The sequence below is a fragment of the Pelophylax lessonae genome (genome assembly GCF_965119305.1).
Source record: "Pelophylax lessonae genome assembly, chromosome: 1".
Lineage (NCBI taxonomy): Eukaryota > Metazoa > Chordata > Amphibia > Anura > Ranidae > Pelophylax > Pelophylax lessonae.
Window position 1 is genome coordinate 502130885 of NC_138768.1, and position 16820 is coordinate 502147704.

At 43.8% G+C, this 16820-nt stretch overlaps 1 protein-coding gene across 1 annotated transcript in view; it reads left to right on the forward strand.

Moving 5' to 3' along the window:
* The window catches only part of LOC309547173 (phospholipid-transporting ATPase IC-like), a gene marked incomplete at both ends in the record, with an annotated part of 345791 nt that overhangs the window by 194150 nt on the left and 134821 nt on the right, over positions 1–16820 (forward strand). Inside the window, 2 exons of the mRNA XM_082246961.1 lie at positions 12512–12623; positions 14843–14918. Coding sequence (XP_082103087.1) covers positions 12512–12623; positions 14843–14918 — 188 coding nt within the window. The remainder of the gene's footprint in view (positions 1–12511; positions 12624–14842; positions 14919–16820) is intronic.

Here is a 16820-nt window from a genome sequence, read left to right on the forward strand (position 1 = left end):
ATTGCAAATCACGGGCAACGCACAGGCGTCCTGCGAATTGCAATGATTTCAGGATTGCAGGCAGAATCGCTGTGATTCTGCCCATGATTGCTACGCTCACATGTGAACGTAGCCTAAAGTGCACCTGTCACCAGAGACTGCCATCAGTACCGCTGTGCACCATTGCCCGTCACCTGTCACCCATCGGTGACCATCGCCCGTAACCTGTCACCCCATCAATCACCGTCACCTGTCACCCTATCAGTCATCGTCACCTGTCACCCCATCAGTCATCGTCACCTGTCACCCCATCAGTCATTGTCACCAGTCACCCCATCAGTCATCGTCATCTGTCACCCCATCAGTGACCGTCACCTGCCACCTATCAGTCACCTGCCACCCATCAGTGATCATCCGCAGTCAACCGTCACCCGTCGCGCAGCCCATCACAGCCAGCATGTCAAAAAGGATGTACAGCAACGGGGAGGCCCTTCAGGTCCTCTCTATGACTGATGAGAGCACCGGGGAGCTCTCATCAGTATCCAAATCCAATTCCGAATTCGATTCAGGATTTGACATCGCTAATAGTAGCGGATCGGAGATGGACTTGGACTATTCCTGTACACTTTCCTATATAGAATGTATTTTGGGGTACAATTTTTGCTATATGCATACACACTTACCGACCGCCTGACGACTATATACGTCGGCCATTTAAAGCTAAATACTGGGGTTATGGCAGCAGATAGCCCCCATATAACCGGTATTTTTTTAAACGGCGGGCGGTCCGCTTTCAGATAAGGGTGGTCCCAGTGGCGGATTCGCCCCGGAATTACCCTTACGGTGCAGGGGAAGAGGTGCCCCCCCCTCCCGCCGCGTCCCAAATGTTTTCCCAGCTTACCGAACCCGCCGGCAGCGGGGAAAACTATCCGGTCCCGGATCCTCAGAGACAGGAAGTCGAGTGAGGGCAAGATGGCCCTCACTCGACTCTATGGTCTTGGAGGACCGGAGCTACGTTAAAAGTCGTTGCCTAGCAACCGGTTTAAAGGGCCGCTTTTTTTTTTCTTTTTTTTTCTTTTCAACAATTTTTTTTTTCTTTTCTAGTGTAGTTGTGAGGTGTGAGGTCTTTTTGACCCCAGATCTCACAATAAAGAGGACCTGTTATGCCTATTTCTATTACAAGGGATGTTTACATTCCTTGTAATAGGAATAAAAATGATCAAAACATTTTTTTTTAAAACTGTGTAAAAATAAAAAAATAATAAATAAAATAAATAGGAAAAAAATAAAAAATAAAAATTATAAGCGCCCTGTCCCCGTTAGCTCGCGCGCAGAAGCGAAGGCATACGCAAGTCCCGCCCACATATGTAAACGGTGTTCAAACCATACATGTGAGAGATCGCCGCGATCGTTAGAGCGAGCGCAATAATTTGAGCCCTAGACCTCCTCTGTAACTCTAAGCTGGTAATCTGTAGAAATTTTTAAAATGTTGCCTATGGCGAGTACCAATGTTTGGCACCATTCTGTGAGCGTGCGCAATTTTGAAGCATGACATGTTGAGTATCTAATTACTCAGCGTAACATTATCTTTCACATTATGGAAAAAAATTGGGCTAAATTTACTGTTTTCTTATTTTCTTAGAGTGGATAAATGGACAACTTTGTGTAAAGTGCTACTTGGATGTTGGGCCTCTGTATGTGGCTAGGCTGTGTAAAAGTGTTACAGATGTGGTATCGCCATACTCAGGAGGAATAGCAGAATGTATTTTGGGGTGCAATTTTTGCTATGTACATGCTATGTGTTGGAAATACTTCATAAATGGACAACTTTGTGTAAAAAAAATGCATTTTCATTTTCTTTCCACAGTTTCCAAAAACTTGTGGAAAAAAATGACATGTTCAAAAGACTCATTATGCCTCAAAAATTATACGTTGGGGTGTTTGCTTTCCAAAATGGGGTCATTTTATGGGGGTTTCCATTGTCCTGGTGCTCCAGGGCCTTCAAAAGTGCAATAGGTTGTCAGGAAATTATATGTTTAATTTGTGCTCCTAGAATGCCAGACGGTGCTACTTGGATGTTGGGCCTCTGTATGTGGCCAGGCTGTGAAAAAGTCTCACACATGTGGTATCGCCATACTCAGGAGGAGTAATAGAATGTATTTTGGGGTGTAGTTGCAACTATACATATGCTGTGTGAGAGAAATAACCTGTTAATATTGTAAAGGAAAAAAAATCTTAATTTTGCAAAGAATTGTGGGAAAAAATTACAACTTCAAAAAACTCACCATGCCCCTTATTAAATACATTGGAATGTCTACTTTCCAAAAAGGGGTCATTTGGGGGGTATTTGTACTTTCCTGACTTTTTAGTGTCTCAAGAAATGAGATAGGCCTTCAGTACATCAGGTGTGATCAAGTGTGATCAATTTTTAATGATTAGCACCATAAATTGTGGACTCTATAACTTTCACAAAGACCAAATAATATACACTTATTTGGGTTATTTTTACCAGAGCGCTGAAAGCTGAAAATCGGTCTGTGTAGGAAGGGGTGAAAGTGCACTGTAGGCAAGTGGTTAAGGTGTTTTTTCGGGTGTTTTTCAGGTGTTTTTTGCAGGTGTTTTTTGCAGGTGTTTGGAGGCAGGCATTGACATCTGACCAAAAACTCTTGTAATCTGCCAAAAAAGAAGATCATGTACTTTTTTTTATCTTCAGGCGACAAAACGCTCATATGTAGTGTTGAGCGAACACGGACTGTATTATTCGTGTTCGTACCGAATAATTGGATTTTTTTTACCCGAACACGGACACGGACACTTTACTGTATGTTCGGGTAAAAATCCGTGTTCGGTCGTTTTATTTCCGGGTTTTGCATGCTTTGGCGCTCTTTTCATGGCGGGCTTTCAACAGCCAATCAACAATCGTTTAACTGGTGTGCCTTAAGCCATCCCAGCCATGCCTGCAAATGTCTTAGTAGCTGTGATTGGCCGTCTGAAGCATGTGACCAAGTCTTTATAAGTTCGAGGCAGCCGCCGCAGCAGCGTCATTCTGCTGCTTAGCTAAGGGACAGAGCACACATCAATGTGCTGGCTGCTGATTAGGGAAAGATAGGCAGGAAAAAACCATTTGTGTCCGGATAGAATTGAGGGACAGGTCGGAGTGTTTAGGCAGGGCGAGTTGTAGGCATTTTAGGGATAGAGTCTGCTGAATTATAGGGTCAGTGTCTTCTACAAACTACAATCGATATTGCTGTGTGGGGGGTGGGGTGAATCTGCACTCAATCCTGATCTACGATCTCTTCTCAATCCTGTTAGGGACAGAGTCTGCTGAATTTTAGGGAAACTGTGTTCTACAAACTACAATCGATATTGCTGTGTGGTGTGGGATTGGAGATAGGCAGGTGTCAGTGATCCACATCCATTTTTCTGTGTGTGAGCTGCAGTGAACACAATCTTTTTGGGCTGCAGTGAACACAATCTTTTTGGGCTGCAGTGAACACAATCTTTTTGGGCTGCAGTGAACACAATCTTTTTGGGCTGCAGTGAACACAATCTTTTTGGGGTGCAGTGAACAAAATCTTTTTGGGGTGCAGTGAACACAATCCTTTTTGGTGTGCAGTGAACACAATCTTTGTGGGGTGCAGTGAACAAAATCCTTTGTGGGGTGCAGTGAACACAATCTTTTTGGGGTGCAGTGAACAAAATCCTTTTTGGGGTGCAGTGAACAACATCCTTTTTGGGGTGCAGTGAACACAATCTTTTTGGGGTGCAGTGAACAAAATCCTTTGTGGGGTGCAGTGAACACAATCTTTTTGGGGTGCAGTGAACACAATCTTTTTGGGGTGGAGTGAACAACATCCTTTTTGGGGTGCAGTGAACAAAATCCTTTTTGGGGTGCAGTGAACAAAATCATTTTTGGGGTGCAGTGAACACAATCTTTTTGGGGTGCAGTGAACACAATCTTTGTGGGGTGCAGTGAACACAATCTTTTTGGGGTGGAGTGAACAACATCCTTTTTGGGGTGCAGTGAACAACATCCTTTTTGGGGTGCAGTGAACACAATCTTTTTGGGGTGCAGTGAACACAATCTTTGTGGGGTACAGTGAACAGAATCTTTGTGGGGTGCAGTGAACACAATCTTTGGGGGGTACAGTGAACACAATCTTTTTGGGGTGCAGTGAACACAATCTTTGTGGGGTGCAGTGAACACAATCTTTTTGGGGTGGAGTGAACAAAATCATTTTTGGGGTGCAGTGAACAACATCCTTTTTGGGGTGCAGTGATCAAAATCCTTTTTGGGGTGCAGTGAACACAATCTTTTTGGGGTGCAGTGAACAAAATCCTTTGTGGGGTGCAGTGAACAGAATCTTTGTGGGGTGCAGTGAACACAATCTTTGGGGGGGTACAGTGAACACAATCTTTTTGGGGTGCAGTGAACACAATCTTTGTGGGGTACAGTGAACAGAATCTTTGTGGGGTGCAGTGAACACAATCTTTGGGGGGTACAGTGAACACAATCTTTTTGGGGTGCAGTGAACACAATCTTTGGGGGGTACAGTGAACACAATCTTTTTGGGGTGCAGTGAACACAATCTTTGTGGGGTGCAGTGAACACAATCTTTGGGGGGGTACAGTGAACACAATCTTTTTGGGGTGCAGTGAACAACATCCTTTTAGGGTGCAGTGAACACAATCTTTGTGGGGTGCAGTGAACAACATCCTTTTAGGGTGCAGTGAACACAATCTTTGTGGGGTACAGTGAACAGAATCTTTGTGGGGTGCAGTGAACACAATCTTTGGGGGGTACAGTGAACACAATCTTTGTGAGGTGCAGTGAACACAATCTTTGTGGGGTGCAGTGAACACAATCATTGTGGGGTGCAGTGAACTCAATCTTTGTGGGGTACAGTGAACACAATCTCATACTTCTGAAGATTTGAGGGTGCTGCCTGTTCCATACTCCCCCTACTCCTCATCTAGCCTTTTAGGGGTACAAACAATAGTAATTGGGGCCTAGTGTGGTTGTGTACGTGTGATATACATACACTTTTTTTGGATCATATTTTCTATTCCGCTATTTAATCAAAAACCTTTGGGGATCAGTTAAATTGGGGCATAGTCTGTGTTGGTACGTGTGAGAGAGATCCACCTTTCCAAGTTGTTGGGGTTCATCTCATACTTCTGAAGGTTTGAGGGTGCTGCCTGCTCCATACTCCCCCTACTCCTAGCCTTTTAGGGGTACAAACAATAGTAATTGGGGCCTAGTGTGGTTGTGTACGTGTGATATACATACACTTTTTTTGGATCATATTTTCTATTCCGCTATTTAATCAAAAACCTTTGGGGATCAGTTAAATTGGGGGATAGTCTGTGTTGGTACGTGTGAGAGAGATCCACCTTTCCAAGTTGTTGGGGTTCATCTCATACTTCTGAAGGTTTGAGGGTGCTGCCTGTTCCATACCCCCCCTACTCCTCATCTAGCCTTTTAGGGGTACAAACAATAGTAATTGGGGCCTAGTGTGGTTGTGTACGTGTGATATACATACACTTTTTTTGGATCATATTTTCTATTCCGCTATTTAATCAAAAACCTTTGGGGATCAGTTAAATTGGGGGATAGTCTGTGTTGGTACGTGTGAGAGAGATCCACCTTTCCAAGTTGTTGGGGTTCATCTCATACTTCTGAAGGTTTGAGGGTGCTGCCTGTTCCATACTCCCCCTACTCCTCATCTAGCCTTTTAGGGGTACAAACAATAGTAATTGGGGCCTAGTGTGGTTGTGTACGTGTGATATACATACACTTTTTTTGGATCATATTTTCTATTCCGCTATTTAATCAAAAACCTTTGGGGATCAGTTAAATTGGGGGATAGTCTGTGTTGGTACGTGTGAGAGAGATCCACCTTTCCAAGTTTTTGGGGTTCATCTCATACTTCTGAAGATTTGAGGGTGCTGCCTGTTCCATACCCCCCCTACTCCTCATCTAGCCTTTTAGGGGTACAAACAATAGTAATTGGGGCCTAGTGTGGTTGTGTACGTGTGATATACATACACTTTTTTTGGATCATATTTTCTATTCCGCTATTTAATCAAAAACCTTTGGGGATCAGTTAAATTGGGGGATAGTCTGTGTTGGTACGTGTGAGAGAGATCCACCTTTCCAAGTTGTTGGGGTTCATCTCATACTTCTGAAGGTTTGAGGGTGCTGCCTGTTCCATACCCCCCCCTACTCCTCATCTAGCCTTTTAGGGGTACAAACAATAGTAATTGGGGCCTAGTGTGGTTGTGTACGTGTGATATACATACACTTTTTTTGGATCATATTTTCTATTCCGCTATTTAATCAAAAACCTTTGGGGATCAGTTAAATTGGGGGATAGTCTGTGTTGGTACGTGTGAGAGAGATCCACCTTTCCAAGTTTTTGGGGTTCATCTCATACTTCTGAAGATTTGAGGGTGCTGCCTGTTCCATACCCCCCCTACTCCTCATCTAGCCTTTTAGGGGTACAAACAATAGTAATTGGGGCCTAGTGTGGTTGTGTACGTGTGATATACATACACTTTTTTTGGATCATATTTTCTATTCCGCTATTTAATCAAAAACCTTTGGGGATCAGTTAAATTGGGGGATAGTCTGTGTTGGTACGTGTGAGAGAGATCCACCTTTCCAAGTTGTTGGGGTTCATCTCATACTTCTGAAGGTTTGAGGGTGCTGCCTGTTCCATACTCCCCCTACTCCTCATCTAGCCTTTTAGGGGTACAAACAATAGTAATTGGGGCCCAGTGTGGTTGTGTACGTGTGATATACATACACTTTTTTTGGATCATATTTTCTATTCCGCTATTTAATCAAAAACCTTTGGGGATCAGTTAAATTGGGGGATAGTCTGTGTTGGTACGTGTGAGAGAGATCCACCTTTCCAAGTTGTTGGGGTTCATCTCATACTTCTGAAGGTTTGAGGGTGCTGCCTGTTCCATACCCCCCCTACTCCTCATCTAGCCTTTTAGGGGTACAAACAATAGTAATTGGGGCCTAGTGTGGTTGTGTACGTGTGATATACATACACTTTTTTTGGATCATATTTTCTATTCCGCTATTTAATCAAAAACCTTTGGGGATCAGTTAAATTGGGGGATAGTCTGTGTTGGTACGTGTGAGAGAGATCCACCTTTCCAAGTTGTTGGGGTTCATCTCATACTTCTGAAGGTTTGAGGGTGCTGCCTGTTCCATACCCCCCCTACTCCTCATCTAGCCTTTTAGGGGTACAAACAATAGTAATTGGGGCCTAGTGTGGTTGTGTACGTGTGATATACATACACTTTTTTTGGATCATATTTTCTATTCCGCTATTTAATCAAAAACCTTTGGGGATCAGTTAAATTGGGGGATAGTCTGTGTTGGTACGTATGAGAGAGATCCACCTTTCCAAGTTTTTGGGGTTCATCTCATACTTCTGAAGATTTGAGGGTGCTGCCTGTTCCATACCCCCCCTACTCCTCATCTAGCCTTTTAGGGGTACAAACAATAGTAATTGGGGCCTAGTGTGGTTGTGTACGTGTGATATACATACACTTTTTTTGGATCATATTTTCTATTCCGCTATTTAATCAAAAACCTTTGGGGATCAGTTAAATTGGGGGATAGTCTGTGTTGGTACGTGTGAGAGAGATCCACCTTTCCAAGTTTTTGGGGTTCATCTCATACTTCTGAAGATTTGAGGGTGCTGCCTGTTCCATACCCCCCCTACTCCTCATCTAGCCTTTTAGGGGTACAAACAATAGTAATTGGGGCCTAGTGTGGTTGTGTACGTGTGATATACATACACTTTTTTTGGATCATATTTTCTATTCCGCTATTTAATCAAAAACCTTTGGGGATCAGTTAAATTGGGGGATAGTCTGTGTTGGTACGTGTGAGAGAGATCCACCTTTCCAAGTTGTTGGGGTTCATCTCATACTTCTGAAGGTTTGAGGGTGCTGCCTGTTCCATACCCCCCCTACTCCTCATCTAGCCTTTTAGGGGTACAAACAATAGTAATTGGGGCCTAGTGTGGTTGTGTACGTGTGATATACATACACTTTTTTTGGATCATATTTTCTATTCCGCTATTTAATCAAAAACCTTTGGGGATCAGTTAAATTGGGGGATAGTCTGTGTTGGTACGTGTGAGAGAGATCCACCTTTCCAAGTTTTTGGGGTTCATCTCATACTTCTGAAGATTTGAGGGTGCTGCCTGTTCCATACCCCCCCTACTCCTCATCTAGCCTTTTAGGGGTACAAACAATAGTAATTGGGGCCTAGTGTGGTTGTGTACGTGTGATATACATACACTTTTTTTGGATCATATTTTCTATTCCGCTATTTAATCAAAAACCTTTGGGGATCAGTTAAATTGGGGGATAGTCTGTGTTGGTACGTGTGAGAGAGATCCACCTTTCCAAGTTGTTGGGGTTCATCTCATACTTCTGAAGGTTTGAGGGTGCTGCCTGTTCCATACTCCCCCTACTCCTCATCTAGCCTTTTAGGGGTACAAACAATAGTAATTGGGGCCCAGTGTGGTTGTGTACGTGTGATATACATACACTTTTTTTGGATCATATTTTCTATTCCGCTATTTAATCAAAAACCTTTGGGGATCAGTTAAATTGGGGGATAGTCTGTGTTGGTACGTGTGAGAGAGATCCACCTTTCCAAGTTGTTGGGGTTCATCTCATACTTCTGAAGGTTTGAGGGTGCTGCCTGTTCCATACCCCCCCTACTCCTCATCTAGCCTTTTAGGGGTACAAACAATAGTAATTGGGGCCCAGTGTGGTTGTGTACGTGTGATATACATACACTTTTTTTGGATCATATTTTCTATTCCGCTATTTAATCAAAAACCTTTGGGGATCAGTTAAATTGGGGGATAGTCTGTGTTGGTACGTGTGAGAGAGATCCACCTTTCCAAGTTGTTGGGGTTCATCTCATACTTCTGAAGGTTTGAGGGTGCTGCCTGTTCCATACTCCCCCTACTCCTAGCCTTTTAGGGGTACAAACAATAGTAATTGGGGCCTAGTGTGGTTGTGTACGTGTGATATACATACACTTTTTTTGGATCATATTTTCTATTCCGCTATTTAATCAAAAACCTTTGGGGATCAGTTAAATTGGGGGATAGTCTGTGTTGGTACGTGTGAGAGAGATCCACCTTTCCAAGTTGTTGGGGTTCATCTCATACTTCTGAAGGTTTGAGGGTGCTGCCTGTTCCATACTCCCCCTACTCCTCATCTAGCCTTTTAGGGGTACAAACAATAGTAATTGGGGCCCAGTGTGGTTGTGTACGTGTGATATACATACACTTTTTTTGGATCATATTTTCTATTCCGCTATTTAATCAAAAACCTTTGGGGATCAGTTAAATTGGGGGATAGTCTGTGTTGGTACGTGTGAGAGAGATCCACCTTTCCAAGTTGTTGGGGTTCATCTCATACTTCTGAAGGTTTGAGGGTGCTGCCTGTTCCATACCCCCCCTACTCCTCATCTAGCCTTTTAGGGGTACAAACAATAGTAATTGGGGCCTAGTGTGGTTGTGTACGTGTGATATACATACACTTTTTTTGGATCATATTTTCTATTCCGCTATTTAATCAAAAACCTTTGGGGATCAGTTAAATTGGGGGATAGTCTGTGTTGGTACGTGTGAGAGAGATCCACCTTTCCAAGTTTTTGGGGTTCATCTCATACTTCTGAAGATTTGAGGGTGCTGCATGTTCCATACTCCTCTTCCTCATCCTCCCTTTAGGGTAGGAAAAAATTTAATCGGGCCTAGTCTGTGTTTGTACGTGTGAGATACACAGTTTTTTATCCTATTCCGCTATTCAATACACACCCTTTTGGTGTAAAAAACATTAAATTGCGGCATAGTTTGCATATTTGACATTTGCATATATTGTGCCTTGTTGCGCTGTTTTGGGTACTCCACCAACATGGCCAGTGGCAATGACGCCATTCTCAGCTTAACTATCCCACTTCTATGCCTCCTTGAAAAAACAATTTGGGCGATGATGGAAGAGGATGTGGCACAGGATGAGGAGGAGGAGGAGGAGGATGAAGAGGTAACATTTCAAAGGCTTTCAGGGCAGTCATTCGCAAGGGGCTCCGAGGGTGGGTTCCTGCACACACAAACGCCAGGGACACAATTGTCCAGCAGGGGCACAGTTCTGGAGGATGAGGAGGATGAGGAGGAGGAGGAGCTGGAGGAGGAGATGGAACCATGTTCACAGCAGGGTGGCACCCAGGCCAGCTCATGGCCATCACTGGTGCGTGGCTGGGGGGATACAGAGGACACGGACGATACACCTCCCACAGAGGACAGCCTTTCGTCGCCTCTGGGCAGCCTGGCACACATGAGCGATTACATGCTGCAGTGTCTCCACAACGACCGCCGAGTTGCCCACATTCTAACTTGTGCTGATTACTGGGTGGCCACGCTGCTGGATCCCCGTTACAAGGACAACGTACCGTCCTTAATTCACTCACTGGAGCGCGATCGCAAGATGCGCGAGTACAAGCGCACGCTGGTAGACGCCATGCTGCTGGCATTCCCATCTGACAGCGGGGCCACAGTGGAAGCACAAGGCAGAGGAGGAGGAGGAGGAGGTCGCCAACGCAACCAGGGCACCGCCAGCACCTCAGAAGGCAGGGTTAGCATGGCCGAAATGTGGAAAAGCTTTGTCAGCACGCCACAACAAACAGCAGCACCAGCAGCTCAGATGGAACGTCTTAGCAGGAGGCAGCATTTTACCAACATGGTGGAGCAGTATGTGTGCACACGCCTACATGTAGTGAATGACGGGTCTGCCCCCTTCAACTTCTGGGTCTCCAAATTGGGCACATGGCCTGAGCTTGCCCTTTACGCCTTGGAGGTGCTGGCGTGCCCTGCAGCCAGTGTATTATCTGAACGGGTATTTAGCACGGCTGGGGGCGTTATAACAGACAAGCGCAGCCGCCTGTCCAGAGACAATGTGGACAAGCTCACGTTCATTAAAATGAACCAGGCATGGATCCCACGGGACTTTTCCGTACCTTATGCAGAATAGCAATGGATACCGACCTTACCCACCCATTGTTCCATTTTTGCTCTTTCTCACTCTTTTGGGGTGTACCCTCATTTAAAATTTTTGAAAAGAAGCAGTGTTGGCTACCTCGTCCTCCTCCTCAGGGCCAGATTAATGTAGGGGCTATTGGAGCTGCAGCTCCAGGCCCCTACCTTTTATATAGGCCCCGGGTTGGCCATATTCACTGTTACCGCTCTTCTGTCACTTGTAAACACAGAAGTCTGGCTTCTATGCTCGCTTCCCCAGGCAGCACCCTCAGAACCTCCCCACACAGCGTGAAGGCCGGACAAGGAGGGACAGTTGGCGATGCATGGATGTGTTTATGGGCTTCAGAGACAGCATCCCATGTTGAATTAGGCATGCATGGCTGCACCCTTCCTCCTCTGGGTGCATGGCAAGGCACGGCCCTTAAGGCCCTTCAAAATCCTCAGCACCAAGCCCATGATGCTGTTAATCCGGCCCTGGTCCTCCTCCACCGCCGCTTCCACCTACACCGCCCATAGGTGTGCGCAGCCTATTGCATTAAGGTGTGCACCCCAAAGTTGAAATACCACCACCACCTCAACCTCCCTCCTACTCCATATGGGCCTCGTCCTTCAGAGATGAAGAAGAACATTGTTTTATTTTTCTGTTTTTTTTTGTTGTTTTAAGTTATTTCCCTATCCACATTTGTTTGCAGAGCACTTGCCATGCTCATAATTACGTTTTGCTGCCATTTGCAGCACTCTAGCCCTTTCCTTTGGTGTTTTAGAGCCATTTTAGTGCCTTAAAGTTCGGGTCCCCATTGACTTCAATGGGGTTCGGTGTCCGGGAAAAGTTCGGTAAAAGTCCGGGACACGGACCCGGACTTTTTTTTAAAGTTCGGCCGAACCCGTCGAACACGGACATCTAGGTGTCCGCTCAACCCTACTCATATGTGAACAGAGGCCATTGAAATAAATGGGATTTTGCTTGTTGGGCATTTTGGGACTTCAGAGATGAGCTTTTTACGAGCTGAAAAACGCTCAGGTGTGAACAGGGCCTTACAGCCAAAAATGAAAAGTAAATAAATAGATACAGTTCATACAGTCTTTAATAAACAAAACAAAAAATAATTAATAACATCACATAGTGATGCAGACCCCTCTCAGCAAAATAAAATAAACCCCTAAACAACAGACCAGTCCAATTTCAGTGCTTCACTAGTGTCAAATGACATCTCCTAGGCCCTGCATTGAAAGTAAGCAAAAGGGGCACGATCACGTGCATGTATGGAATTTACATCACTGGAGAAACTCTAAACCTTTGTTTACTTTAGCGATGTGGGCTGGGAGAGATGTCATTCAACACAAGTGATGTGAGGAACAGGAACTTGCCCCCCCCCCCCCCTCCAGAGTCTTTTCAGAAATTGATAATAATGGTGCCTGCATAATTTCTTATACATGTTTTTCCTCTGTAGCTACTTGGTGCAACTGCAATTGAAGATAAGTTACAAGACGGTGTTCCAGAAACAATAAAGCTACTGCAAAATGCTAACATGAAAGTGTGGATGCTAACTGGAGACAAGCAAGGTATTCTACAGTTTCAGGGGATATTTCTTGTAATCACATTCTCATACATGTACAGTAAGACTGATGTTCAGCTGAGTCAGTATGACAAATAAAAAACACATATGCAATCTGTCATGAGCTCCCCTGGAACAGTTTTTATCACCTGTTAACCACTTAAGCCCCGGAGGATTTAGCTGCTCAAAGACCAGGGCCTATTTTGTGATTCGGCACTGCGTGATTTTAACGGACAATTGCACGGTCGTGCTAAACTGTACTCAAATAAAATTGACGTCCTTTTTTTCTCACAAACAGAGCTTTCTTTTGGTGGTATTTGATCACCTGTGCGATTTTTACTTTTTGCGCTATAAACAAAAAAAAGCAACAATTTTGAAAAAATAACAATATTTTTCAAATTTTTTTTATATGAAATCCCCCCCAAAAAAATTTAAAAATCTAAATTTTTTACCATTTTAGGCCAATTTGTTTTCTGCTACATATTTTTGGTAAAAAAAAAAAAAAATCGCAATAAGCATATTTTGATTGGTTTGCGCAAAAGTTATTGCGTTTACTAACTACGGGAAGAATCTATATATTTTTTATTGTTTTTTTTTTAAACTAGTAATGGCGGTCAAATGTGATTTTTTTTGCTGGACTGCGACATTGCGGCGGACAGATCGGACCCCTGACTGACATTTTTGACACTTTTGGTGTTACCAGTGACATTACTACTGTAATCAGTGCTATACATATGCACTGTTACTGTAAAAATGACACTTGCAGGGAAGGGGTTAACTTTATTGGTGATCAGTGGGTTAAATGCATCCCTAGGGGGGTGATTCTAACTGTGGGGGGGGGCGTGGCTTGTGATGTAACCACAGAGACATACGATCCTACATAGCAGGATCGTATAGTCTCTGCAGTTACACCAGGGAGAATGACAGGCGGCTTTGTTTACATCAGCCACCCTGCCCTTTACCCTCTCCAGCGGGAGATCGCGAGTGGCCGGCGGACATCGGAGCCGCCAGTCACAAGCACGGGGAAGCCCGCGAACGAGCGGGGGCTGGAGCTCGCCTCTGGCGGCGTGCGCTCGCCCCCTACAGGCTCCTGGGTGAGCGACGTAGCCCTATGTTGGTTTGCCCAGGAGCGTCTGACCGCCGCAGTAAATAGTCGTGCGGCGGTCAGCAAGTGGTTAATTCTAACGACTGATCCCTTTGTTTTTACTTCCTTAAAGTATGGGTTTACTTTCTCAGTAAAAATAAAAAAGGGTGAATTACACCCTCTCCATCCCCCGGTCCAGACAGATCAAAATGATTCTGATAGGTCAGCACTAAAATGTGATTGTTAGTGTTGAGTGAGCAGTTTGGGCGATCAGCTAAATTTTAAAGGGCACTTGGTGGAATGTTCCCCCGCTGAGCGCACAGTGAATAGCTTCTGGTTGTTAAGGAGTGGGCCACTGCATTTCTAACAACGGATGAGTCATTAGCTGTCAGCAGGCTTCCCCGCTGATAGCTGAATAAGAAAAAAACATTCCTTCCTATTAAAAAAAATTTTAAAAAAACTGCGGGGGTCCCCCCAAAATTCATACCAGACCTTTATCAGAGCATGCAGCCTGGCAGGCCAGGAAAGGGGGGGACGAGCGAACGCCCCCCCCCCCTTAAGCATAGCAGGCCACATGCCCTCAACATGGGGGGGTTCTTTGTGGCAGGGGGGCTCTTCCCCCCACCCCAAAGCACCCTGTCCCCATGTTGATGGGGACAAGGGCCTCTTCCCAACAACCCTGGGCTGTGATTGTTGGGGTGTGGGGGGAAGAGGCTCTTGTCTCCATCATCATGGGGTCCCGGGTGACCCATGTTTACATATTCAAAAAGACACAATAAGCCTATTTTCATAGAACATGTTTTAAGCTCTTGCAGCAAAGGGTTTATGTTTTTTATTTATTTTATCAATTGATTAAAACATACAAAAGCTTTAAGCATTGTAAGCACCCCTGCCAGTGTTATATGGTGTGTTCCAACCGCTGTCGCTGTTTTGCTGGGCTGTTTAGCCAGTTAAATTAAATAAATAATGGATCTACTGGCAAAAAAAACTATTTTTTAGGACAGATTGAAGCTTTTCCTTGAACTGTCAGTGGAGGGCAACACTTACCTTCATATTTTCACAAATTTGGGGCATTTTCTTTTGAACTTTTTTTTTTTTTTTTTTATGTTTCTAATGTTATGTCTGCACTTTATTTTAATCAGAAACTGCAATCAACATTGGTTTCTCGTGTCAATTGCTCTCTGATGACATGAATATTCTGGATGAAAAACAGATCTGGTAACACATAATAGAAGTTTAGATTTTATTGTATACTGTTTTATTTGAAAGAAAATATGAGCTATATGTTAATAATTTTTTAAGAATCTATACAATTTTAAATAACAATTTCATGTAATCTATACAGTTTTAGGGAACTCTAACTTTTAGTCTCAATTCACCATTTACATTATTTTAAAGGATTAATTGTGCTCGGATGTAGTCAGTCTACATCTTATCCAACAGAAATAGAATAAGTAATTAGCTTAGATTGAATTGTGTAAGAAAGGGTAAAGTAAAAGAGTTGATATTGAATAAATATGTAGCACTACCCCTGAAAGAGCTGATTTAGATGGGTCCTCTGAGGCTGGCCTTTACCTTATTAAACCCCTCAGCCTCACCAACAACACTTTAATACTCAGCAATCCTGTTATTCTAGCAGAAATAGACACCACTACAGGCAGTGATATGAAACCTTGTATATTAAAGTATAACTAATGGTAATACAAGTAATGAACAATAGGGACCTGGACACTCCATAATGGATGACAGAGTAAAGTGAGGCACAAAAGAGGAATATACATGAACACATCTGGATAACTGCATAAGGCAAAGTATTTTAACACTGGGCCTACAGTCTTATTAGCACTCTGATCAGCTTAAACTGTAACACTGCCCCCCGTGTGCAGCTATGGGCAGATAAGAAATGAATAAGTCTAAATCCCTGGAACTATACTGCCCAAAATGCACTGGGATGATGGTTTGACACCCAAGTCTGCCAGAGGTTCTCCATCTGGCTTAGCTAGCCGGGGAAGAGCATGTCACAGTAGGTGGACTGTAAAACCGTATAGTGCACTTACAAAGGTATATAATTAACCTGCATCCAGTTAAAGTACAATGGAGTTCAGATATGATCCTTGCCTTGGTTGAAAGTAATTAGAGGTGCAGGGAATGAAGGAGGGGGGGTGATGAAGGTGGTAATGATGACGAAGATGACAATTCAAAGTAGAGTCAATTTAGTGAGATAGCACTTTTATAGGGTCAAAGAGAAAAGGCTTTGTCTTCAGGACAACTGTAATGAGGTTGAATATGTGCAGGGACAATTTGACTCTCAAACAATGGCAGGGAGACTTAGGTCCTGCCTCACAGAGCTGATTGAAGATGTAGGAGGGTCCCCCATCAATCTCTGGATCCCACTCCCGTGAACAGCAGCGTGATTGGCAACAGTGTTCAATCCCACCATCTGTTTCTTTCAAGGTTTGGCAGTAATGGTACAGCAGACGCAATCACCCTCTGCTTCCCGAATTGCATAAACTGATTTCACTGGCTTTACTCCCACTCAAGGCTCCACGTGGATTATCACCTAAAGAAACACTGGGGAAGACAATCCCCCCTAATCTGCTCATTTTATCATCTGCAACAGGGTTAACTGTTTAGGAAATGTATTCTTGCCCATCATGGCAACATTCACTGGGTTGTTGCTCTGCCCTCTAAACTTGATAAGTTTGAAGTATAACTAAAGGCAAGACCATTTTTTACTTTTGGACAGAGTGGAGTGGGATAAGAACACCTATTAGGTTTTTATTGTTGTCTGTGCCTCCATTAGTCTATTTGTCTTTTTTGCCATTATCTTTGAAAGTGAAAGTATAGAGAATCCCCAATTGTGGGTATCTCCAATAAAGTAATAGAGGGGAAACCTTCTAATACCAGTTCTGGTAACCTTTGGGGGGGTCCAAGTAATCCCCTAATTTGCAGGGATTTCCTCTCACTTCCTGTTTTGGAATAGGAAGTAAAGGTAAGTCTCTCCAATGGGACACAGATGCCAAAAAACAGACAGAGGTTATAAACCTCAATTACTCTATCAGAAAAAAAAAAAAAAAAGTTTTGACTATAGTTCTACTTTAGGGCAGTTCCACACATTCA